The 27,760-nt window shown below is 41.4% G+C and overlaps 1 protein-coding gene across 1 annotated transcript in view; it reads right to left on the reverse strand.

Moving 5' to 3' along the window:
- Positions 1-27,760, reverse strand: part of PNCK (pregnancy up-regulated nonubiquitous CaM kinase) — a 166,626-nt gene that overhangs the window by 24,416 nt on the left and 114,450 nt on the right. The window contains exons 4-7 of the mRNA XM_089674941.1: positions 16,946-17,020; positions 4,879-5,017; positions 2,041-2,164; positions 1,567-1,642 (exon numbers count right to left, since the gene is read on the reverse strand). Coding sequence (XP_089531067.1) covers positions 1,567-1,642; positions 2,041-2,164; positions 4,879-5,017; positions 16,946-17,020 — 414 coding nt within the window. The remainder of the gene's footprint in view (positions 1-1,566; positions 1,643-2,040; positions 2,165-4,878; positions 5,018-16,945; positions 17,021-27,760) is intronic.

The raw sequence follows: 27,760 nt of genomic DNA on the forward strand, positions 1-27,760 counted from the left end.
AGCCCCCTGAGAGAGGACCACCTGTATGGAAGGAAAGGAGGAAAGCTCTCCAGCCCCCTGAGAGAGGACCACCTGTATGGCAGGAAAGGAGGAAAGCTCTCCAGCCCCCTGAGAGAGGACCACCTGTATGGCAGGAAAGGAGGAAAGCTCTCCAGCCCCCTGAGAGAGGACCACCTGTATGGCAGGGAAGGAGCAGCCCAGATGATAGGCCTGGTAGCAGCCACCAACCCACCAGCGGTACAGCAGAGGATCTGAGTGAGTACACCTGCACCTCCTGGGCGAATAGGGGAAGGAGCCCTCTGGTGGGAAACCAGATTAGCCACCTGCCAGTGACTGTTCATCTCTTAACGTGACAGGCACTGGATCCCCTGTTCAGTGACACCTCCAGATTGCTGATTGAAAAGAAGTTCACCTAGAGTCTGGGGTGGTACAATGGGAGATGCTGGCTAGTTCTCCAGCAAAGACTGTGCTGCAGAGTAGGATTGTAAATAGTTCCAGAAAGTTGTCCTCTGTTTATCTGTTTCCTCGGGCATCCTGTACCCCCTTAACTCTATCCCAAATCAAATTCCCTAAATAAAAAAAAAAAAAGCTCAAGGACTGATTTCTGACTCTGGATGCAAGCTTATGTGGAAGTGTGTGTTGCCTGGCTGTGCAAGACTATAGGGGGGCCTAAATCATGTAGCGACTCTAGGGGGTACTGCTACACCTAGCTATGAGGTCTGACCTGCCTCCCCTCCTCCTACTGCAGTCAAACCGACAACAGCCAGAAAGGAGAGACACTTCAAAATGACAGCTTGTCTCAGCTCTGAGCACTTTCCCGAGACAAGCAGTGGCAAGAAGAATATCGAGAATAAGGGGGAATGTGCCAGCCTCTGCATTCCTCTTGCTGTTACTTTTCTCAAGAAAGTCTTCAGAGCCTAGATGACCATTATGAAGTGGTCGTCTCCTTCCTAGCTGTTGTTGGATCAGAAGGGAGCGAGCAAATCGGACCTCAGTGCTAGGGTTAGAAAGCACCTGGCAACATGGGACAAGTATGGCATGTACTTCCTCCCACAGGAGACTGAAAAAATATATATAACGATAGTTCTTTAAACTTCAACTTCTACTTGAATATGCCTGCAGTCTATATATTGCCTAAATACCACCTACCAACTATTGCTGGTTTCTGAAATATGACACGGTTACTGACATAAGCTTCAGTTCTGTAAAAAATGTTATGTTTGCCTAGAATTTGCGTTGTAATTGTAACAAAATATATCATAAAATCAAAAATAAGTATGATATAGGGGACTTTTTTGAGTAAAGTATAGGATGTTGCTCAAATAAATTACATGAAAATTTAAAAATGAATTACTAGGACTGCCTATTTAAAACAATTCAAACGTTTATTGTGTTCTTATGACAGAATTTAAATGGTTTTAACTGAGTGGCCCTAGGAATTTTTTATTTTGAATTTTTGTTTAATAGATCTTTTTCATTAAAAGTTTTTTGGTTTATTTGGGTAATACCCAATGCTTACTCAAAAATGTCCCTAAATCATATGAATCAGTACTGGGCAATACCTACAGAATGTATGAGATGACGCCTAAGGCCCATACATCGACAGCTTTCCCATATGGCTTCTGCTCCAGGAGTTCAGGGGCTGCAGACACAATAAACAGCAATTTCAGCTGTTGGGAAATCAAGCAATTCATTTTAATTGATAACTCCTATCATCCTTTACGAAGACCATATCATAATTTTTTTATTACTATAAAGCTATATTTCATTTGATTGTGAACTCCATATAGTGGCCATAATGCAGTATTTAACTGGCTGAGGTATTTCAGGTAAATACCGCATTATGGCCACCAGTTGGAGCTAACGATCTTAAGAAATATATTAGAAACTGTAACATTACATAGCACAATCGTTCAAATTTGTTCAATTCTTGATGTATATGCAATACGGTTTTGTACTAAAGATAATTTACAAGCCTTGCAAACTCTTCTTTCATTTCTGTAGGTAGAACTATATGGTAACAAGTCCTGAAGCTCTTACCCACATAGCCTGGAGTCCCACAAGCTGTGGCCATCATTCCACCATCTTCAATCTTGGAGAGGCCAAAGTCACTGATCATGATTTTGGAGTCTTCAAAAGGAGTTGCATAGAGGAGGTTCTCTGGCTGTAAGCATAAAGTATAAGCTGAAAAAAAATAAAGATATATACTACATGTGGCACATGTGAAGCTTCTGATGCAAGATGTTGGGAAACAGCGTGGAGGAATCCTTGGAGTGAAAGAATAAATAGAAGTACTCAAGGAAGTGAACCAGAACTTCCTATTGCAAGGGCAGACACTGAAATTAAAGACAAAAAGGTGTGAGCATAAACCATAAATACCTACTCAGGAACAAGGGATCTTTTGGTACAGTGTATGGTCCTTTAACCGGTGCTCCTGCCTAATGTCTATGGGTATTGAGGAGCGCCTAGTACAAAAGCTCATATCATTTAGAGGTATTTTTGAAATTGTTTGTATCAAAACACATCCAATACGTTTCAGGGCTGTCAAATCATGCCAGCACTATGAACTCCTGGCTGGTCAAAGCATCGTTAAGATTCGACAGCCCTGAGGAAGGGGAGATCTTTCCACTGAAACATGTTGGCTGTATTTGTTGACGCTCTTTACCATGGGTCTTCAAACTTACTAAACAAAGGGCCAGTTTACTGTCCTTAAGAGTTTAGAAGGGCCGGATTGTGGCCAGTGGGGGTAGAAATTGTCCTGGCATCAGTAAAAATACACAATGCCCCATCTTTGGTGTCAGTGTTAGGAATTATGCCCCATTGGTGGTGTCAGTGGGAGTAATAAATAGTGCCCCAAGGGCCAGATACAGACAAGCAAAGAACCACAGTTTGGAGACCACTGCACTTTACCAATATACCTTTTAAAAAGACCTCTAAGTGAATTTTTGTACTGAGTGCTCCTCAATACCTACCCCAGAGTTTATCATCTGCTGAGCACTCTTTGTTGCAATCAGAGAGATAGCAACCTAGGACCAGAACCACACTGTTCCTTCATTGTGGATCAGCTCCCTTGAAGGAAGATGCATGCCATTGTATGTTCATTAAAACCAACCCTCACCTCTATTGATCCAGTGCCACACATCAGACATTGTCTTTTTGTGGTATTTAAGGACTGAAGTGTGGCAACTTATTGGTTTACTTTTGTAAGGCCGGCCATACATGGGTCAATTTCCGAACGATTTTTGGTTCGAAAAATCGGACCTAAGAATAATCAGCTGATTTTTGCTCTGTTAGTGGAGCAATGGCACTGGACGATTTTTGTGGTTCCTCCTTATTTCGTTTATTGGGCATGCTGGAAAATTTATAAAAAAAACAACCAATTTCGAAATCATTGGTGGCACCATCAGATTACTGAACAAACAATGTTTTAGATTTTTGATCGAAAAATCGTTAGGAATTCGACCCATGTATGGCCTGCTTAAGAGGAACTCCACTTGCTCAGGATGCACTTATAAATCCATCATGGGAGAGATTGTAGAACAGGTCTGTGGGCTATACTTCAGGGGAATGTTGAGACTGTTCCCTTGTGCTGATAGGAGGGAAGAACATTTGCTCCTTCTTTGGGAGTTATGTGATGCCTTTTTGAACTGTGAGAATTTTGAATCTCTCCATTTAGACTTGTGCTACTTTGGAAGATAAGTGTAGCAGTATGAAAAACAGCTACATCCGATGTTCAATTTGTGTAAGTTTGATTATACAAAAAAAGAATTCATCTTCCTAAATAAGAAATCATTTATTTGCTTAGGAGAATTGTATATGGCGGAACGAGGACAGGCACCAGTAAAGGCTCTGTAGTAACCCTAGTTAGCCTGGCTCCACCAGGCTGGTTGTTGCCTGATGTGCCCGATGGAGTGAGGTTCTCCACACCCACTGGTGCCTCCCTAGGCATTTTGGAAATCTGGGTCCCTGTGTATGGTATCATGGGGGCTAGAGCAATATTAGTGCTAAGCCACAGTGAAGTCCTTGGTTGAAGCTCACTCAGTGACTTGCGTGGAAGGGAGAGCCCAGAGTTCAGTAGGCAGATCTCAGACTGCCATGGATTGAAGAGGACAGGTGATCTGTGCCCCAAGGAGTTTGCTGCTCTTCAGAAAGTGACCCAATGTTGCTCTTCAGAAAATAACCCAAAGCTACCGACTTGTCCTTGTATCTTTCATTCTATTCCACAGAAGAGAGAAGGCTCAAGACCCACTCATGGGGTGGTCTCCCAACAGATAGGGAATGATGATGAAAGCCTTCAGACATTTCTGACACTAATTTCCCTTATATACAGCAGAAACCACTGCATTGTAAGAGATACTCAAAATTAGAATCATTGCTTCCTTTTATTATGCGACTGTATCTAAAGGCAACCAAATGTATGCAAAGGATACCATTCGAGGAGGGCTACCAGTTCACTCAATGATATCGGGTGCTGACTTGATTAGGCCAATGCTTCCTCGAGTACCAAAAAACTAAATCCCCACCTTCACTTTTCTATTCAATGCTTATTAATAAGGTTTATCACTTGGATACATACACCACAAGACAAAAAAACTTAACTGCCTGCCTGACCTTGCTCCATCTCCTCCATTTCAGCCCAACAGGGGCTTAGTCATAGAGGGCCACCAAATACTTCCATATTTCCATATACAATGAAGGCAAGGCATACTGGTGAAGAGTGAAAGACAGTAGGAGGCAATGGGAAATAAATGCACTGGCAGCATCCATAATTCATCAGTACAGTTTCCTTTAAAAAGTTCCTTATGCTTTGCAAACATTAATAAAGCCATATATAATTGGTATCCTACAGTTTTTAAGCTTCATTCAAGTCCACAATACCTTGAGATCACGGTGTACAATTCCCATATTGTGCAAATATTGCACAGCGTCCAGGACCTGTCGGATGAGCTGACTGGCATCCTTCTCTGTGTAATATCCTCGCTCAATGATCCGATCGAAGAGCTCGCCACCCGTGACGCTGCAAGAGAGATGTCATGAATCAGTGTGCTATTCCAGCAACATTCAATGTATTAAAATGTCAATCAGAAAATATGGGGGATTAGGTAAGTCAGACTCCAGAGTGAGTGGATTAAATATGTTTCAGCTGTCTACCTGAAGGTAGCAGATAATCAAAGCTGCCTGGGTCACCTAATCCGCTCTGTTCTGAATCTAAGAAAACATTTCAGCTCAACCTTGAAAGAAAAGTCCTATCGGTGTATAGAAGGGGTGAAGTTCAATATTTTGGTTGAGTTGGTACTTTTATTTGAACATTAGCTTCACTTGTTTTTCAGGTAAGCTGGGGTAGATATATACACTATATAGCCAAATATTTGTGGATAATGCTCCCAACAATTGGGTTCAGGATTTTCCAGCGAAGGGTACTGCTAATGCTACAACATACAAAGATATTTTAGACAATCGTAGGCTTCCAAGCTTGTGCCAACTGTTTTGGGAAGTCCTTCTGTTCCAGAATGACTATACTTCTTGGTAATTCTGGTGTGAAGAACCAAAAGGAACAACTTCGTGTTGCAGCAAGGATTAAAAACCCTGTGCTACCAGCACATAGGAGAGTCAGACCGCAGCTCTCAAACACTTGGCTCTCCTGCAGTCCGACACGTCCCATTAACCACTTCAAGTCCGGATACTTTCACCCTCTTCCACTCCAGGCCAATTTTTAGTTTTCAGTGCTATCACACTTTGAATGACAATTGCACGGTCATGCAACACTGTACCCCAATGAGTTTTTTAGCATTTGTTTGAGACAGATAAAACTATATTTTGGTGGTAATTATTCACCACTGGGACTTTTATTTTTTTTGAAAAAAAAAGTGTTTTTCTTATAACATTTTGCAAATAATCTTTCTTCATAAATCTTTGCAAACATTTATTCATCTTTTTAGTAAAAAAAAAACAAAAAACAAATTTTATAGCCCAAAATTTAAATTTTTCAAAAAAGTTTATTTAATATTTTTTTTTTAAACATACTGTCACCCTAGCAGTATAGTGTCACATAGTGACACTGTACTACTTGTAGGGGGTGCTGAAGATTTTTTTTTTTCTTACACTGATTGCTTTTACAACCATAAAGGCTGTAAAAGCAATCATTTCTCCTTCCTGCAGCCATTGAGAAATACTGTGAGAGCTGTGATTGGTCACAGCTTGTCACATGGTAAAAAGCTGTTGTTAGTAGCCTTGTACCATGTGACCTCTGTGATCATTCACAGATTTCACAAGTAGTAAGCAATGTCAGGAAGTGACATCTTGTTTACTACTATTCATGTGATCACTGATTGACCAATCAGTGATCACGTGAATCAGGACCTCACACAGGAGGTCCCGTACAGCAATCTGTGTTTGGAGGACACAGCGGGCACCGGTTGTGGTGCCACGCGCACAGGCAATGGATGCAGGGGGACGTTTAGAAATGTCCACCCGCATCAGCAGAGCTCCCGCCCGGCCATTTATCTACATAGGCTGGACGGGAAGTGGTTAAACACTGCTCTAATCAACATCTCTCTCCGCTGGCCTGGCCGCATCATTCATTCACAGAGTTCGGTGAATGGGAATCTACAAGTACCGACAAGCCCATGAGGATGTCGGCTTGTAGATCTCAATGAACTACCACAGCGCTGTTGTGCACTCTGGTAGTTCATTGATTCTTCCTGTCCAATGTACAGGCAGGCAGCTCACACTTACAGTCTCCAGGAGTCCTGGATGACACCAGCGATCTGCTGATTGCTGGTACATTGCTTTCCAGGCTCCTGAAAAAAAAAAATAGTAAAAAATAGTAAAATGCACATTATTTTTTAAAGTAAACATTTGATCCAGTTCCAGGGTGCTGTATTTTAAAGTTCTAATTGATACTAAAAAAATATATATTAAAGCTGAAGTTTAATGGATTTTTTTTATTAACATCACCAGGGATGGTGTTTGCCATGAATGAGGAGTTCTGCGTGCTGGTTGCTGTTGTGTTAGGTTAAAATCTAACATCTTCTGCCCATGGCTGCCCCCGCAGAGGTTATCTTCCAGTACTGCAGGAGTTAATACCTGTGACAGGCACTCATCAAGTGTAGCCTATAGATGCCCTTCCTGCCCTCGTGCTCCATTCATAGAAGCTGTACTATCAGTTCCCACAATGAAAATGGTCACCCTCATCCTTCCCTAGACTCACAGCTACCTGTATTTCCTATACCAATGAAAATCCACATAATTCCACTTGCTCCAGACTCTCTATCACAAATATCACCTTATCCAAGAAACAAAATCACAGTACATTCCCCGTAAAGCATTCTTTGCCACCTACTGCTCACCAAAACCCACTTTAGAATAATGACCACCTCCTACAGCAGCTGAGAGGTACCCACCAAACTCATGAGCAACCATTACCTAAACCACCTCCTAGACTCATAGCTTTCCAAACCAGCCACAGTACCGATATGTAACTGAAAACACCCATATTCCGATAAGCTGCAACCACTTCCGAACACTGCTTTTCTCAATGTTCTCAACACAGATGAAACAAATTAAATAATTTTCCAGGCCCAGGAAACCCCTGCTAAAAATTATATCTATAATTCATGATACACTAGTGTGATGGTCAGTGGGAAGAATGCTCCTTACACATGTGGTCATTGAGAAGAATTCCCCCCTTACAGACATCCAAAAAGATCAATAATGTCAATGAGAACTTATCTGAGAGGTAAAAACTGTTAATTGCTCAAGGAACCCCTAGCAACCTCTGGAGTTAATGTGGGGTTCCATGGAAACCTGGTTGGGAAACCCTGTCCTAACATCTTGATTAGAGATGAGCGAATTATTCAAAAATTTGATTCGGCCGATTCGCCGAATTTGTGGGAGAAATTCGATTCGATGCGAATTTATTCGCCGCGAATTTAACTTATTTAAAGGGTTTCTAGGCTTCAGAGAGCCTTTATATTAGTGCAGAACACTGTACCTTTAATTTAAATGCCCTTGGAGTCTGCTGGGGAAGAGAAATAATACTGTCAGTCAGTATGACATGCAGATGAGTGCCGTCGATCTTAGAATCACCACACACTTCACTCATTTGGGCAGTCACGGGGCACGACGAAGAAGAAGAAGAAGAATGAAAAGAAGAATGAAAAGAAGAAGAAGAAGAATGAAAAGAAGAAGAAGGAGAATGAAAAGAAGAATGAAAAGAAGAATGAAAAGAAGAATGAAAAGAAGAATGAGAAGAATGAAAAGAAGAATGAGAAGAATGAAAAGAAGAATGAAAAGAAGAAGAAGAAGAATGAAAAGAAGAAGAAGAAGAATGAAAAGATGAAAAGAAGAAGAAGAAGAATGAAAAGAAGAAGAAGAATGAAAAGAAGAATGAAAAGAAGAAGAAGAAGAAGAAGAAGAATGAAAAGAAGAAGAAGAAGAATGAAAAGAAGAATGAAAAGAATAAGAAGAAGAATGAAAAGAAGAAGAAGAAGAATGAAAAGAAGAATGAAAAGAAGAAGAAGAATGAAAAGAAGAATGAAAAGAATAAGAAGAAGAATGAAAAGAAGAAGAAGAAGAATGAAAAGAAGAATGAAAAGAAGAAGAAGAAGAATGAAAAGAAGAAGAAGAAGAATGAAAAGAAGAATGACAAGAAGAAGAAGAAGAATGAAAAGAAGAAGAAGAAGAATGAAAAGAAGAATGAGAAGAAGAATGAAAAGAAGAATGAAAAGAAGAATGAAAAGAAGAAGAAGAAGAATGAAAAGAAGAAGAAGAAGAATGAAAAGAAGAATGAGAAGGAGAATGAAAAGAAGAATGAGAAGAATGAAAAGAAGAATGAAAAGAAGAATGAGAAGAATGAAAAGAAGAATGAAAAGAAGAAGAAGAAGAATGAAAAGAAGAAGAAGAAGAAGAATGAAAAGAAGAAGAATGAAAAGAAGAATAAAAAGAAGAAGAAGAAGAATGAAAAGAAGAAGAAGAAGAAGAATGAAAAGAAGAATGAAAAGAAGAAGAAGAAGAATGAAAAGAAGAAGAAGAAGTGTCAGGAATGGACTGGCCAGCAATGGTGGGACTCACCTGCCTTTTGATCTGCAGTACCAGGGCTGGCCAGCGGATGCTCCCAGCAATCAGAGACTCAACTTTGCAGCTAGCTAACACCTGGAACTGATTATGCTGGGGTATTTAAGGGATGGCCAGACCCACAGACTCTGCCTTGGTGTTGTGTTTGTCCTGGGCCCTGTATTCTGTTTCTGTCCTGCATCCTGTTTCTGAACCGCTGCTGACTTCTCCTGCTCTGATCCCGGCTCGCTCCTGACCATCCCTCTGCCTGACCCTCTGTACCACGCTGCTTGCTACCTGTTCTGATCCCTGGCTTGTGACCCTGACCATCCCTCTGCCTGACCCTCTGTACTACGCTGCTTGCTACCTGCTGAACCTGGCCTGTGACCCCGACCAATCTCCGCTTGCTCCCCCTGTACCTACCTGCCCTATTGATATTGACCCGGCCTGCCTGACGACGCTTGCTTGTATGTACTGTTATCTGTGGGTGGTTGGTTTGGTTTGGTTTGGTTGCACTGTATTATGTTTTAGTATTGCACTGCGTTTATACAATCTCTTAGTGTCTGTGGTGAACATGTGGAATAACGCTCCAGAAAGTAACCCACATCATCCTCTAATAACCACACCAGGGACTCTACCTGGTCTGCACTAAATGGTGGCAAAAATTCATCCCTGCATTCGGGGGAACCAGATGAAAACCAAATCAGCACAAACCTCAATCAAAGGCTGCACCTCAGAGAACTCTGTGCCCTGATCTACTAGAACATGAGCGAGCCGTATACATTCTAGTAGTTGATCCCGGGGATACTCCTTCAGAGTTTGATAAGCATACTCCCTGTCATCAAACACTAGCAGATATAAATACACAACCTCATCCAGATCCATCCTTCCCAGCAACAAGCCAAGATGGCTTCCCTGTGCAGCCACTTCTGGTCAGGATTGGCCTTGGTGTAATGTCAGGGCTCCCAGGTGTGACCAGAGGTGTGTGGCTGACGCAGGGAAACGCAGACCTCAGATATGTTATAAACAATATAATTTATTAACACTAACAATACAAACATAAACGCAGTGCAATACTAAAACATAATACAGTGCAACCAAACCAACCACCCACAGATAACAGTACATACAAGCAAGCGTCGTCAGGCAGGCCGGGTCAATATCAATAGGGCAGGTAGGTACAGGGGGAGCAAGCGGAGATTGGTCGGGGTCACAGGCCAGGTTCAGCAGGTAGCAAGCAGCGTAGTACAGAGGGTCAGGCAGAGGGATGGTCAGGGTCACAAGCCAGGGATCAGAACAGGTAGCAAGCAGCGTGGTACAGAGGGTCAGGCAGAGGGATGGTCAGGAGCGAGCCGGGATCAGAGCAGGAGAAGTCAGCAGCGGTTCAGAAACAGGATGCAGGACAGAAACAGAATACAGGGCCCAGGACAAACACAACACCAAGGCAGAGTCTGTGGGTCTGGCCATCCCTTAAATACCCCAGCATAATCAGTTCCAGGTGTTAGCTGGCTGCAAAGTTGAGTCTCTCATTGCTGGGAGCATCCGCTGGCCAGCCCTGGTACTGCAGATCAAAAGGCAGGTGAGTCCCACCATTGCTGGCCAGTCCATTCCTGACAAGAAGAATGAAAAGAAGAATGAAAAGAAGAAGATGAAGAATGAAAAGAAGAATGAAAAGAAGAAGAAGAAGAATGAAAAGAAGAAGAAGAAGAATGAAAAGAAGAAGAAGAAGAATGAAAAGAAGAATGAAAAGAAGAAGAAGAAGAATGAAAAGAAGAAGAATGAAAAGAAGAATGAAAAGGAGAAGAAGAAGAATGAAAAGAAGAATGAAAAGAAGAAGAAGAAGAATGAAAAGAAGAAGAAGAATGAAAAGAAGAATGAGAAGAAGAATGAGAAGAATGAAAAGAAGAAGAAGAAGAATGAAAAGAAGAATGAAAAGAAGAAGAATGAAAAGAAGAATGAAAAGAAGAAGAAGAATGAAAAGAAGAAGAATGAAAAGAAGAATGAAAAGAAGAAGAAGAAGAATGAAAAGAAGAAGAAGAAGAATGAAAAGAAGAATGAAAAGAAGAAGAAGAAGAATGAAAAGAAGAATTAAAAGAAGAAGAATGAAAAGAAGAAGAAGAAGAATGAAAAGAAGAAGAAGAAGAAGAATGAAAAGAAGAATGAAAAGAAGAAGAAGAAGAATGAAAAGAAGAAGAAGAAGAAGAAGAATGAAAAGAAGAATGAAAAGAAGAAGAAGAATGAAAAGAAGAAGAAGAATGAAAAGAAGGAGAAGAATGAAAAGAAGAAGAAGAAGAATGAAAAGAAGAAGAAAAATGAAAAGAAGAATGAAAAGAAGAAGAAGAAGAATGAAAAGAAGAAGAAGAAGAATGAAAAGAAGAAGAAGAATGAAAGGAAGAAGTATTCCAGTACAGCAAAAAGTGTATCTGCAGAGAGCTCCGCTATTTCTGACAGTTCTCTGACAGTTCCTTCACATTTACAGCGGTTGAAACATTGTATCTATTTATTTCCGAATAAAAACATCTGTATCCTAAATGGAAACAAATAGATACAATGTTTCAACCGCTGTAAATGAACTGTCAGAACTGTCAGAAATAGCGGAGCTCTCTGCAGTGACACTTTTGCCGGCTGATCGGGAAAAATTCGATTCGTGCACCCGAAGTTTGCTAAAATTCGGATTCAATGCGAATCAAATTTTTCCTGAATGAAAAGAAGAAGAAGAAGAATGAAAAGAAGAAGAAGAAGAATGAAAAGAAGAATGAAAAGAAGAAGAAGAAGAATGAAAAGAAGAAGAAGAAGAATGAAAAGAAGAAGAATGAAAAGAAGAAGAATGAAAAGAAGAATGAAAAGAAGAATGAAAAGAAGAAGAAGAAGAATGAAAAGAAGAAGAAGAAGAATAAAAAGAAGAAGAAGAATGAAAAGAAGAAGAAGAAGAATGAAAAGAAGAAGAAGAATGAAAAGAAGAATGAAAAGAAGAAGAAGAAGAAGAATGAAAAGAAGAATGAAAAGAAGAAGAAGAATGAAAAGAAGAAGAAGAAGAATGAAAAGAAGAAGAAGAAGAATGAAAAGAAGAAGAAGAAGAATGAAAAGAAGAAGAAGAATGAAAAGAAGAAGAAGAAGAAGAATGAAAAGAAGAAGAAGAAGAATGAAAAGAAGAAGAAGAAGAATGAAAAGAAGAATGAAAAGAAGAAGAAGAAAGAAGAAGAAGAAGAAGAAGAAGAATGAAAAGAAGAAGAAGAATGAAAAGAAGAAGTATTCCAGTACAGCAAAAAGTGTATCTGCAGAGAGCTCCGCTATTTCTGACAGTTCTCTGACAGTTCCTTCACATTTACAGCGGTTTATTTCCGAATAAAAACATCTGTATCCTAAATGGAAACAAATAGATACAATGTTTCAACCGCTGTAAATGAACTGTCAGAACTGTCAGAAATAGCGGAGCTCTCTGCAGTGACACTTTTGCCGGCTGATCGGGAAAAATTCGATTCGTGCACCCAAAGTTTGCTAAAATTCGGATTCGATGCGAATCGAATTTTTCTTGAAATTCGAAACGAATTCCACTTCGCCAGGTTCGATTCGCTCATCTCTAATCTTGATATTAAAGTGTATCAATGAACTTCACTTTAGAATAAGGACCACCTTCTACAACAGCTTAGGGCCACACATTAAGCCATCTGAACTCATAAGAAACCATGACTTATCCCACGACCTAGGCTTATTATGTTCCACACCAGCCACAACACCACTCAAACTGCCAACACCCAGAATCTGATCATTTGCAATCCCTACCTAACATCTGGTTATTAAAGGATATGAAAAACTCCAACAATGAACTTCTCTGTAGGCTAATGACCACCATCTATGCCAGTGGTCCCTTGGGGCACAAGTTGTCTCCACTAATAATAGGGCATAATTCCTTCCACTGACAATGAAGTGGCAAATAACTACCAATGGTGGGACTCTATACCTCCCACTGATAACAAAGATGGGGTATTGTTTATTCCACATAAGTCATGACCTTTTCTACTCCCAATAGTCCTGCCCTTCATAAGCCTGAAGGACAGTAAACTGGCCCTTTGTTTATAAAATTTGGAGACCCCTGATCTATACCCATAGACACCCACCCACCACCCTAAAAACTCTAAACACCTGAGCAACCATAACCTATACCACCTCCTAGACACATACTATTCCATATCTGCCATGCACCACTCAATAGCTGACAACACCCATAATCTGATAATCTGCAACACCTAATATCTTGATATTAAAAGATATGGAAACCCTAACAATTAACTTCTATTTAGGTTAATGACCACCATCTATACCAACAGGCACCCATCACCCTCTCTAAACGCCTGAGCAACCATGACCTATACCACCTCCTAGATCACTCAATAGCTGGCAACACCTATAATCTGATCATCTGCAATGCCTACCCAAATATCCTGATGTTAAAGGATAACTAAACCCAAAAACAAAAATGTAATATAGTTAAGCTTGCAGTTCTTAGATGTGGTGGCTAGATCAGTTTCCAAGCTAAGCTGAGAAAATACATGTTGATTCTGCCAGAAACGCGGTTCCCTTGCCCCTTCCTGTGAGCTGCCCTAAAGGTTATCTTCAAAAGAGCAGACAAGGGTGACAACCATGGCAAAGTGGAGGAGTGACATCACCCAAAAGGGCAGAAAGTGTGTTATTTGCAGGATCACCAAGTGAAAAATCAAAAGAAAATTGAAAAAAAGTAAAACAAATGCAGTCACCCCACAATAACAGGTAAACTGCAATATATTATATTTTATGGTTTTGGGTTTAGATACACTTTAAAGATTTTGGAAACTAACAATGAACTTACTTGGTCCCTTTTGGTTTCCTAAATATATCAATTAAAGCATTTTGTTATATTTGTGAAAAAAATAACCTGTGATCCTGCCAGCCATCTTTTTAACTGATCATTTCTTTGGATCTCTGTCTATGCTGCCCCCTCATCAGTTGTTCAGATCGCTTTCTGATTACTACAGACCTCCCGCAGCCGTCTATGTTACAGAGAGGGGAAGGTTTCTGTAGTTCTGTTTTAGTGTGGCAATCCTGCCACTACGTAGACACAATGCAGTAATTGAGGGCACAAAGTAGGTTACTGGCCAGGTGAAAAGACCAAAAGATTGAAAAAAGAAAACTAATGTAGCCACCACATCCAAAGTCTTAAGCTGCAACATATTACATTTTTTGTTCTTGGGTTTAGCTACACCAAAGAGGTTTGATGTGTCCTAAAGCACTGTATTCTGACATAGTAACAGATAACTTGTTGTGACAAATGGAAGCATTGTGACCTTGGGACTGTTGATATCCTCTGTAATCATCCAACAATTGCATCCTCTGACATACCAAAGTGTTATCACGTTGCCATGTTTGGTCAGGATAAGGCACACATTTGGATTTATACTATGTTGCCTTCTACCATTCAGTGGGCACTATTTGCTAGTTCTATATTAACAGGGAAAACATAGTTTAGCACAAAAGTCAAAAGGGACCTTTAAGATGAAATCTAGTACACAATATATATATTGAATAAATATTATATTCACCACTTATTAAAATTACACATAAGGTGTATTTAATTCCATACCATAATATAAAATATATATGAGGATATTAAGATCACAACTCCGTCCCCATTTACCAGTCACTACATTAAATTAGAAAGGATAGTTTCCACTGGTGATGGGTGAAACGCCTTTTCTCAACATGTTTCACATGTTGGATTCTTCAAGTGATCGGGGGAAATCTTGCATTAAGAAACAAAAAAAGGTATTAAAATCACAACTCCTTCCCTAGGTAGACACTCCCCATTTATCATTAATGGATATTTTTCCATTAAGTAGTCCAAAAGATAGTTTCTACTGGTGATGGGTGAGAAGCCTTTTCTCAACGTGCTTCACATATTGGATTCTTCAAGCGATCGGGGGAAATCTTGCATTCAGATACAAAGATATTAAAATCACAACTCCTTCCCTAGGCAGACACTCCCCATTTATATTTTTCCATTAAGTAGTTCAAAAGAACAGTTTCCATTTGTGATGGGTGAGGAGCCTTTTCTCAATGAGTTGTGCACTTTGACTTCTTCAGGAGATCAGGTAAAGTAGGTTTCTACAATATCGTATTAAGATACAAACACATTAAAATCACAACCTCACCCTGTGTGATTTCCACAAAATCACACAGGGGCCCCATGATCCCCTATTACCCGGGGGCCCCATGAGTTGTCAGTCCGCCCCTGAGTGGGTGGTAAATGGGGAGTGACTACGTAGTCACTCCCCATTTACCACCCACTCAGGGGCGGACTGACAACTCATGGGGCCCCCGGGTAATAGGGGATCATGGGGCCCCTGTGTCCTTGCCCAAACTCAAAAAAGCCTATGAAAAAGGTACCAGGGGCATCTCATGGGGCCCCCTACTGACCCCGGGCCCTCGGGCAGTGCCCGAGTTTCCAAATGGTCAGTCCGCCCCTGCACCCACTACATTACTGATATTTTCTATTAACTAGTCCAAAAGGATAGCTTGCACTGGTGATGAGGAAGTGGCCTTTTATCAACACTTTTCAAACTTCTATCTTCTTCAGGAGATCAGTAGGAAATACTGTATCTTGTGTTAAGATACAAGGATATTATCACATCTCCTTTCCTGGGTAGATCTTCTCCGTTCATCACTCACTATATTAGTTTAGATTTTTCCATTAAGTAATCCAAAAGGATAGTTTTCACTGGTGATGGGTGAGAAGCCTTTTCTGAACGTGTTTTACATTTTGGCTTCTTCCCTAGGTAGGTACTCTTTATTACCCGCTACATTAAGTGATATTTTTCCATTAAGTAGTCCAAAGGATAGTTTCCACTGGTGATGGGTAAGAAGCCTTTTCTTAATGCATTTCATACTTTGGCATCTTTAGGAGATCAGGAAAATGTGGTTTCTACAATATTGTTTTAGGATTCAAAGAAAAAAATTACAACCTCATTCCTAGGTAGTCGCTCCCCATTTACCACCCACTACATTACTGATATTTTCTATTAACTAGTCCAAAGGATAGTTTACACTGGTGATGTGTAAGAAGCCTTATCTGGACACTTTTTGCACTTTGTCTTCAGGAGATCAGGGACGGATGATTTCTACTATAATGTATTAAGATCAGGGGCGGACTGACCATTTGGAAACTTGGGCACTGCCCAAGGGCCCGTGGTCAGTAGGGGGCCCCATGAGATGTCCTGGTACCTTTTTCATAGGCTTTTTTGAGTTTGGGCAAGGACACAGGGGCCCCATGATCTCCTATTGCCCGGGGGTCCCATGAGTTGTCAGACCGCCCCTGATTAAGATAAAAATATCAAATCTCCATTTACCACTTGTAACATTTATGGATATTTTTCCATTAACCAGTCCAAAAGATAATTTCTACTGGTGTCTTTTCTTGAGCGTTTTGTATTTTGGCTTCTTGAGGGAAAAAGGAAAAAAGGAGATAAAGCCTGCTGTCGGCTGACTTCACAGAGCCGGTTCAGGCTGGGGAAAGATTGCAACTATATGGTCGGGATCCATCCAGGAGCCTGGACTGGCATCTGGCACAGTCTCTCAGTGAGCCACTGATAGGCTGAGCCAGATGCTCCAACCCCCTCCACAGCTCTGCTCTCCAGTGAGCACTGGGTGTGGGGGCAAAGCAGACGGCGGTGACTGACAGCCACCACTCTCTTCTCAGAGTGGCGGGGAGAACTGAGTGATCAGTGGTGTCTGATCACTCAGTTCTTAGCCTTAGAGCTGGCAGGGGACAGATGCAAAATTAGATCAAAACTCCATCTACCTAGAGAAGTATGATTAAATGATCTATACGCATCTCTTTAATAAAACAAGAGTTACTTACAGTTCCATTGCCAAGTAAAGGTGAGTGGGGCTTTCATAAATATCTTCCAGGGCAACAATATTTTTATGCTCAATCCTACAAAAGATAAGGGAAAAAAAATCAAATTACATGAAACAACTAGATTTTTATTAAAAACAGTGAAAGCATCCAAAATTAAAAACAGCCATAAATGATCAGGACTTGATAGCAGGGGAGGATGAAGCTGGGGCCAAGGGGGCATTTGCCCTTAGACCAAGCTCTCTAGGGCATGTTCTGCTGGTATCCCTAATTTGAGATACTTCACCATTCAGGCATTGATCTGACATTGACATTGGGACCTACAGTCAATGACACATGCTGGGCATTATTTGGTTTCTCACTCCCCATTCAGACCCATGATTACAGAATCTGGCAGAGGGAAGTCTTCCAGCATCAACTTCCTGTCATGAGACTGAAATGCAGAAAACTGAAATGGAAGCTGATGTTGGAAAAATTGGAAAATGTGAAAAGGTGTCACAACAATCTGTATGCTTTACGGCCACCCATCTTTTGCCATGCCCTCTAATAAATGCTGCACCATGGCACACTTTGTGTTGTGCCATGACTTTTGCTCTCCAAAAGCTGCCCCTACTATAAAAGGGTCACTTTATATTTGTTTGCCCATCCAGGACAAAGGTTACCAGTCATCCACTGCTAGTTTCCTTTTACCAGCTAGTGACTTACTGGTAGATTACCAGGCTATCAACCCCAGTTGCCCATAATATGTGTACATTTTTATGACTAGGGTAGGAACACGTGGTTGCATGGAAACTGTCACACAATATCAGGTCACGTTCCCAATTATCAGTGGCTGCAGGATTCTAAGCCGTACAGCCACACATAAAGGGGTGTGGGATGCTGATGAGATCATTGGCCTAATATAGCCAAAATGGCCATATTTGGACAATGTCATTGACCGAACATGGCTATGTGGCCATATTATGTTTTAAATGCAATTTGGTCTGCAGAATCTGAATCACAAGACTGGCTGAATAGAATTACAAATCCTTTGGCAGGTATAATAGTTCACATATGATTTTTTGAACTGTGCATTTAGTGGTTTGTCTGAATTATGGCTTTTGAACAAAGTGCAACTTAAAGCAAATTGAAATATATTTTATTCATTTACTTAAAAAGTGTTTTGGTTGATGTGTAACATGGAAAAGTTTTATTCGAGGAAGCAGACTGTGCAGGTTCCTCCCATGATCAGCAGAACTATTCTGAGTGCCGTTGAGTAACATACAGTTTGATTGCGCTTTTTATGACATTTTAGAAGACATCTTTATTCCCCGATCTGTGAAATCTCACGAACATAATTATACGGTGGGCGGGTAAAGAAAAAAAAAAAAAGGATGGACGTTGCTTTGAATAATTTCATCTTTCCTGGGAGACCAAGCACACAGAGTTCTGAGGTTTCCATAGCAACCGTGAAAGTTCTGCTTTTGGGCTTAAGTATGAAGAAGCTATAGAACTGCCGAAAAAGATTAATTTTTGATCAGATAACAGCTTACAAGGCCACATTTCACATTTTTTTTTCTTTTTCCCCTTTGTGAAGGGCGAGCTTGTACAAAAGCTGACTTGTATTGAATTTTTATAAAATACAGGTAGATGGGTTTCAGATGTGCTCTCCTTGCATTCAAATGTTTAAAACAGATCAGAAAGAATATTACGAATTTTCAGTTGGTATCAAACTTTTTCAGACTAGGAAGCTCAGGGCCCAACAAAGACTGGTTATCTTAACGGAAATTCATGGAGCGGTGGAAGAAAATATCAGCTCATGTACTCTGCTTGGCCAATATAGAAGACCTTTTGACTAATGGAAAGTTTTCTTCAGATCCTAAACGCTATTTACTTTTCTTCCTGTAAAAAGGCAAATATTACTTGTACAAATAAGTTGTACTGATAAGAAATAAAATTTAGAATTTTCCTTTGGTATCAAACTTTTTCTGGCTGAGAAGCTGGAGACCCAACAAAAAAGACTGGCTATCGTAATTCAAATTACCAGTGTTGTGAAAGAAAATATCAACTCATGTACCTTGCTTGGCAAATTATAGAAGACCTTTTGATTTTTTTTAAATCCTAAACACTTTTTACATTTCTTTCTGTAAAGAGTCAAATATTATTTATACAATTAAGTTGCACTGGTAAGAAAGAAAATTTTTTAATTTTTTGCTGGTATCAAGCTTTTTTTTTCTGGCCAAGAGTGTGGAGCACCAACAAAGAGGCTGGTCATCGCAATTGGAATTCATAGAAAACAGTGGAAGATAGTATTAAACTAACATACCTTAGTTGACCATTAAAAAAGACCTCTTGCAGGTATAGAAAATTTTCTGTTAAAATGTTAAATAGCTGTCAAGGTCTTCTTAAAGCTTCTTCACTATTTTTTTTTAATTTCTCATTTAAAATTTTATTGTGAGAAAGAAATACAAAACTTAAGGGAACACAAGGTAAAAAGTAAAAAATATTAGTTGTACATATACATTGTACAGATAAGAAACAATATTGAGATTGTTCCATTGGTAAGTGAAAGAAAGTATCTGTTCATTTATCTTACATGGCCAATATAAAAGTCTTCTTGCACATATAGAATGTTGTCTGTTAAGTGTTTTTAGAACCCTCCTCATTTAGCTAGGGGGAGCTAGATCCTAATGGTTAGACAGGAGCTGGTTAGCAGCTCAGATGTAATAGTCAGAGGGGTCAAATTGTGGTCAAGGCTGAGAGACTCTGCAGGCCAGCCCCTCTGGAATTTCTCCCTGCACTGAGGCTTTTAGAGGAGGGCCTTGGAGGCAGTGGGTGGATATGAGGAGTGGCTGGATGCACTCTTGAGGGACCTCAGCCAATCCCCAACAGAAGGCTTGGCAAGGGGCTGGGACTCCCTTAAAAGTGTAGGCGCCTGCTCAGCTGCAGTAGTGTGAGGAGTCGGGTGGAAGAGCTGGGAGAGGAAGATGTGAGGCTGGAGGAGGAAGGCTGCCAGGAGGCCTAGTGGGATGATGCCTGCCTGTGAGTCTGGTGTTGGAATGGTGGAAAACGTGGAGCTCACTGGCACTCTGAGCAAGAACCAACTGTACAGCAGGGAAGGAGCAGCCCAGCTGATAGGCCTGGTAGCAGCAGCCCATCCGCTTGCGGTAAAGAAGAGGATCTGAGTGAGTAGACCTGCACGCCCTGGGCGGAGCGGGGAAGGAGCACTCTGGTGGGAAACATGATTATCCCCCTACTAGTGACTGTTCACCTCAATGACAGGGACAGGAGCCAAATCCCCTGCTCGGGAAAAGTCTCCAGCTTGCTGGGTGAAGAGGAGTACATCTAGGGTCTGGTCTTGTACAACAAGGAGATGCTGGCTAGCACTCCAACAGTGATTGTCACAGAAGAGAAGCTTGTGAATAGTTCCAGGAAGTTTTGTCCTCAGTTATTGGTTTCCTTGGGCCTCCTATACCCCCCTTACCCTATCCCAGTTAAATCCCCTCAAAATACAAAACAGCTCAAGGACTGATTTCTGACACGGAACGCAAGTTTGTGTGGAGAATGCAGATTGATTGGCTGTGCAGGACTATAGGGGGACCCAATTCATCAGCAATCCCTAAGGGGGTAGTGCTACATGTTGAAAAGAAAATCTTCAGGGCCTAAATGCTTCTTAATCTACATGAGTTGTACAAATTTGTGGTACAGATAAGAAAGAATATTGACCAATGATACCACAAAGCTAATTCACTCCCTGGTTCTCTCTCTAGTCTCTTCTACTGCAACTCCCTCCTCATTGGCTTACCTTTACATAGGCTATCCCCCCTCCAGTCCATCATGAATACTGCTGCCAGGCTCATCCACCTTACCAACCGTTCAATTTCTGCCACCCTTCTCTGCCAAAGAATATTGAGCAGAATGTTCCTTGGTATCAAACTCTTTCCCAAGCCATCTTCCAGGACAGCTTACATGAGAGTGAGGCTCCTCCGATGAGGAAACACGTGATCCACTTTGTCTATAAAAAGCCTGACATACCCACTCCCCCCCCCCCCCCAGGTCCCCAGTTTTATGTGTTTCCTCCAGCCAGATAGATTAAATAACAAAACAGGGAATGTTTCCTATCAGGCGTCAATGCTTGGTGCAGGGGTGTCCTGAGTGTGATCATCCCTTCTTGAGGGGTCTTGCAGTATAACTTCTCCACTCCAGTACCTTTTTTAGCTTTTTTTGGGCACTCTATAATAGGCAATCCATAATACACTTGAGCTTGAGGAAGAGCAACAAGACTTATCACTGCACGATCAACTTTATGTGGGGTGGCAGAAAAAACGCCTGTGTACCTTCCCGGTTCATTTTACTCTAATGCATACCATAAAGAGGGAATGGAAAGAGCATGAACAGAAGGCATTTATACCAAAATTACCTGAAAAGGCAGTTTCCTTTTAAAGAGGAAGCTGCATCATTTTGGGAGAGTTGTCCTAAACTGGACACCCCTCTATCTATAATTTCTAAGAGGACAGACCTTTCCTTTGAAGACAGTGGAGCTCTTAAATATCCCATGGACCACAAAACAGAGATTTTTTAAATGTGCCTCAGAGGTGATTGCGGTTAATTTCAAGCCAAAATTTGTCGCTCATGCTCTAAATATCTGGCTAGGTCAGCTTCACTAGCATCTAGAACAAGGCATCCCTGCAGAGCAAATTCTTCAATCGGCTTTAGTTCTAGAGAAAGCTGTAGCTTTCATTGCATTCACAGAGGCCATTAAGTTCCGGGCTAGAACTGCCACACTCCTTATCTCAACAAGGAGACATGGCAAGAGGACCTGACCAGGGGCAGACTGACCATTTAGAAACTCGGACACCGCCCGAGGGCCCGGGGTCAGTAGGGGGCCCCATGAGATGCCCCTGGTACCTTTTTCATAGACTTTTTTGAGTTTGGGCAAGGATACAGGGGCCCCATGATCCCCTATTGCCCGGGGCCCCCATGAGGTGTCAGTCCGCCCCTGGACCTGACATCAAGTGTTAAGCCCTGCAGACTCCTGTTCAAAAAGGAAACTGTTTGGTACTGAACTGTCTTCAGTATCAGATCAGCAGATTGGAAAAGGAAAACCTTTTTTTCCTAACAAGAAAACTGGAAGGAATTTATGTTCCAACAGACAATGTCATGGCAAAGAAAGCAAGGAGCAAACGCAATGGAAATGCTGGTCTTTCAAAAGAGGAAAGGAAAAAGGAGGATTTCTTTTTAACCCCAAAGACAAGTAAAAGCCTTATTCTCAGTGGATCAAGCTGTCGTGTGGGGGGAAAAACTGGGCACCTTCCTCCTACAGTGGCAAAAAGTCACTCAAAACCCTTTCATACTGGACATTATAAGGAATAGAATTTAAAGATCTCCCGCCTCAAAGATTCTTTGCCATACCTATTCCCCAAGACCAAACAAAAGCAGAAGCACTTTTATCTCTGCTAGAAGAAATGTTGCAACAGGTGGTGATAAGTCTTGTTGAAGAACAGGAAAAAAGAAGGAAGGTTCTGCTCTGACATTTTTTCTCAGAAGGAAACTCTCGGGAAAATACAGGATGATTTTGAATTTGAAGAGAGTAAACTAATTCAAAAAATTCAGGATGGAGTCAATTTACACTGTGAAAGATTTGTTGTCACCAGGGTTTTTGGTCTTGGTGGACCTGAAAAATGCATATTTACACCCAATAAGGGATACCTTACAGAAACTTTTGAGGTTCACACTCAAGGGGCCAGGAAGGACCTTGTACTTTCAGTTCAATGCCCTCCCTTTCAGTCAGTCTTCAGCTCCCTTCATCTTTACAAAGGTGCTGGCGAAAGCATTGCAAGTCCTCAGGTTAAGAGGGATAGTTATCACTGCCTACCTGGATGATTTGTTGATTTATGCAAGCTCGGAAGCAATCATTAAGAAAAACATGGCAGATATGTTCTTACTGGAATTGGGCTGGTTAATAAATCTGGAAAAATCTCAGCTAGTCCCGAAAAACAAGATAACATATCAAGGATATACGATAGATGCACTGAACACCAAGATATATTTGACCTTGGAAAAGGTGCAAGATCTGCAACAAGATACGATTCAATTTCAGAATGCACAATAAGGAGAGCCATGAGGCTGATGGGACAAATGAGAGCAGCAATACTGCGGGTCCAAATGGCGCAGCTGCATTCAAGGTCCATTCACAGATACCGTCTTTCCCAGTGGGATGGTCTGTAAAGTTCTCTAGATTCAAGGATGCACATTCTCAAGAAGGTTAAAGACCCCTCAGATGGTGGATGAAGCCACTAGTGCTGGAGCAGGGATTCAGATGGAAGCAACAGGATCAAGTCAGAATAATGCCAGCACTTGCGGATGGGGAGCACACCTGGAAGGTCACATAGCCCAAGGGAAAATTGACATTGGAAAGTTCCTCCAATCTAAGAGCTGGCAGCTGTGGGAAAAGCTCTCCTTTTCCCACAGAAGAGTCACCGAGTTTGACAGAGGAGAATCTCTATTCTTTGACAGCAATACACCTATAAGGATGCCTGAACCAGTTAGCAGTTTAAACTGCAGGGAGATTGCAGGTGGAATGGTGCCTGAGCCCAGTTGTCTTTGCGCACAATTATAAGATCTAGAAAAGGTTCTCCCATTGGAAGCAGGGAAAATAATATGGCAGATGCCCCAATAGTTAATGCAATTTTGGAGTTTCTGCAGGCGGGCACGGACAAGAGGTTATCAGTTAATGTTTTTAAAGTTCAGGTGGCAGCCCTCTCAAATTATTTGGAACTGAACCTCCCAGAAGATTCTCTGGTAAAAAAGATTTTTAAAGGCCATTTTAAAAAGTAAAATTCCAGTAAAAAAGAAATTCCCCTCTTGGGATTTACGCACAGTCCTCAGGAGTTTTTTTTAACATGAACCCTTTGAACCCCTAGACTAATGCTCACTTGAATATCTTATGATAAAGATAGTTCTTCTGCTTGCGCGGATTTCCATAAGGAGGATCAGTGAGCTACAAGCGTTATCGGCTCCAGAACTCTAATACAATATTCTCATGGACAGAATTATCCTAGCTTTGGATCTGGATTATCTACTGACTACAGACTATACCAGAACTGAGGAAATAGTTTTATCCTCCTTCTATAGGAACCCCACTAATGCAAAGGAGTATAATACAACTGATGTCAGAAGGTGTCTTATAACCTACATTGAACATACAAAGAAGTGGAGAGTTTCATCCAGCCCATTTGTTTTGTTCAGGGGACTAAGGGAAGGTCTCAAGGCAACACAAAAGGCACCATAACAAGATGGTTGAAGGATGTCATTACGGCACATGGCATGGCACACAGCCTCACTGCCTCCCCTGCTGAAAATTAAAGCACATTCAGCTAGAGTAATGGCTTAATGGCTGGAGTAACGGAAAAGAATTGCAGGGCAGCGACCTGGTCCAGTTTTCAAACATTTGTTAAGCACTTGACCTCCAGTATCGACCAATGGTACTTCCAGGCTGCGGTACCCCCCAAAAGTATTTCTAGTCCATCCTCCCATGTAAGCTGTCCTTTAAGATGACTTGGGAGTGAACTGAATTTCCAAGAATCTTCCAGGACAGCGCAGTTCCCTCCCAATATTGGGGACTATATAAAACAAAAGTTTAATATATGGACTATTTTGGTATACATATACAGTATACTGTTGTATGATCTTTCCTAGGCCTTTGGATATATTCCAATATTGAGGGCCTGGGGATATGTCAGGTTTTTTCATAGACAACGTGGAACATGTGTTTCCTGGTGGGAGGAGCCTCACTCATTTAAGCTGTCTTGGAAGACACCTGGAAATTCAGTTAACAGGTAAGAACTGTGTTCTTTCAGGCCAAGAGACTGGAGCACCAACAAAGAGACTGATCATTGTAACTGGGCAGTGGAAGAAAGTATCGACTCATGTACCTTGCTTGGCCATTATAGAAGACATACAGAAAATTTTATGTCAAATGTTGAAATTTTCCTCAGGCCAAAAACACTTCCTCTACTTTAAATTCAAAATTAAAATAAAAAAAATGTGAATGGATACAAGGTACAAATTTTGGTCTCTGGTCTGGGATTCTATAGCTAGTTTTAGCTTAGGGCTTGATAACCAGCATAGGCTAAATCCAGGTTAGGTTTGCGGTGGCCACGTTGGGATCACAGGTTTAGCAGTCCACTTGCATGTCAGAATAAAATCTATTATGGAGGGACTAAAGTGCAGAGTAGATAGGCTGACTGAGTAACTGTCACAGTTCCTGCTGGGGGTAAACTCCATTCCAGGCTTGTTTGATAACAATTGGAGGATCTGCCCATGACTTCAGATTTTGTCTTCAGGTCTCCAACACAGAGGCCGCACCATCCTCAAAGGTCCCTGTAACTGGACTGTGCTTCAACATTCATGTGGAGGTATCTATTAACTAAATGTATATTCCCAGGTATATTTGCACAATTCCACCAGGACTCCTATCGGTCCCATTTGCCGATAATACCTTTTATACATTGGATGTATGAACTAATAATCTTTTCTTCAATAAAGCTTGTATTATTTTTAAACTGGTGTGCATCTACAGTATATACTTGTTATGAAGGTTAGGTTGCAGTAGTTCTTCTCCCAATTACTTTTAGAATACCGAGTAATTTCCCAGAAAGGGAATCCCCTCTGCTTACAGAGCTCCTGTCCTGGGTTGAGGCACTGCCAACTTTATCATACTCACTCTTACACTTAATGAAGGTTCTGCTCTTCTTATTTACTGAGAGGTTTAGTGCAATATCCTGCTTGTGGGGGGCCATTTCTTATAACCCTGCCAAAAGAGGGCTACAATAGTTTTCTATTAAAATGCTGCAAAGTTGCCAAGTGCTTCGGGCCCTAAAACACTCTCACATATCATTAATAGTTCTTCACACTTAATATTAGTTGTACAGATAGGAAAGAATATATTGAGAATAATCAGTTGCTATTAAACTTTAATGCCAAGATCCTTGAGAACCAGCAAAGAGAGTAGTCACCATAACTGGAATTCACAGTAGGGCAGAGCAGTGGAAGAAATTATTGGCTCATGTACATTGCTTGGTCATTATAAAAGTCTTCTTGCACATACAAAAGTTTTCTGTTAAATGTTGAAAAGCTGTCAAGTTATTTAGGCCCCATACAAAATTACAATGTAACGCACTCCTGAAATCTTCACTCTGTACGTAGCGCACTCCCGAACCCTGCAGTCTGCACGTAGCGCACTCCCGAACCCTGCAGTCTGCACGTAGCGCACTTCCGAACCCTGCAGTCTGTACGTAGCGCACTTCTGAACCCTGCAGTCTGTACGTAGCGCACTTCTGAACCCTGCAGTCTGTACGTAGCGCACTTCTGAACCCTGCAGTCTGTACGTAGCGCACTTCTGAACCCTGCAGTCTGTACGTAGCGCAATCCTGAACTCTGCAAAATTGTACATAGCACATTCCTGAACCCAGCATTCTAAAGGAAATGCATTCCTGAACTCTGCAGTCTGTATGTAGCATAATCTTGAACCCTGCAATTTGTATGGAGCGCACTCCTGAACTTTGCACTCTGTACATAGATACATTCCAAGTGATAGAAGACACTGGTACAGGTGCATAGTGCACACCAGTGAAGTGAACCTGTACCAGTTTCTTCTAATCACTTGGAATGCATCTCTTCTTGGACAGTTGGTTTCCCAGCATGCCTGGTCCAATCCAACCAAACTGACTGCCCTGTTTTCCTTCTACCCAAACCTCTCCTCTTCCTTCCCACTCTTTGTCCTTTCTCTTCCCCTTTTTTCTTCTTTCCTTTTCACTACTTCTTCACCCCTTTAGTCTTCCCCTCCCCATTTCCTCAACTAGAATTCTTTTAAGTCCCCTACCTTATCTTACATTCTCCTTGCTTATTGCCAGGAACAGAGACTCATCGCACTCACTCTGTAATATCTGTGACTTGGGGTTCGTCCTCCAATCTGTGATCCCCCTGTGCTTAGATGGTATTGCTTAACTTCTCGTCAACTATACATAATGCAACTAGAATTCTTTTAAGTCCCCTACCTTATCTTACATTCTCCTTGCTTATTGCCAGGAACAGAGACTCATCGCACTCACTCTGTAATATCTGTGACTTGGGGTTCGTCCTCCAATCTGTGATCCCCCTGTGCTTAGATGGTATTGCTTAACTTCTCGTCAACTATACATAATGCATATGTCCTGTGGCAAGGAAGGTGGACCTTAACACTTACATGCCACACATGCTTTCCTGGCGGCTGAGGTTTTTTCTGCTGAGAGTACACTCACTACATGCTCCCGGCACAGTCCCCAACCAGCTCCCTGTCTCCAGTTCTGTTGGGGAGCTACAGGGACAGGCTCCTGATCATGTGATCAGGAAGTCTGTCCAGCACACCACCTTAAGACCCAGTTAAAGAGCTGTGGTGGGTAGTAGGTAATTGGTGTACCACAGATGTCCTTACTAACTGCCAGCATGTATCCACCTAGCACCTACTGTAAAACTTGGATCCCATCGTACACTGCTTTTGTTACATTGCAACTCTGTATGCACTTCCCCCTACTCCTCTGGTGAGTTCAATGCACTTTTTGTACATCTCTCAGAAACTTAAAACCTAATAAGATATTTCTAAAAGAAATACAAAAACTGAGGGGGTATAAAAAAGGTAGAAAGTCAAAGATTTGTTGTACAATCATGAGGTGGTCTCATCTCATGGGTCAATAAACAGTATTAGTTTATGGTTTAATTGTTTAAGAATTGTATCTTGTGCAACAGGGAGATATAGGAGTAATTTTGTTAACCTCAAGCCAGCTCTAAGGGACACAGATA

The sequence above is a fragment of the Staurois parvus genome, unplaced genomic scaffold, assembly GCF_062004578.1.
Source record: "Staurois parvus isolate SC_StPar_1 unplaced genomic scaffold, SC_StPar_1.0 ptg000154l, whole genome shotgun sequence".
NCBI lineage: Eukaryota > Metazoa > Chordata > Amphibia > Anura > Ranidae > Staurois > Staurois parvus.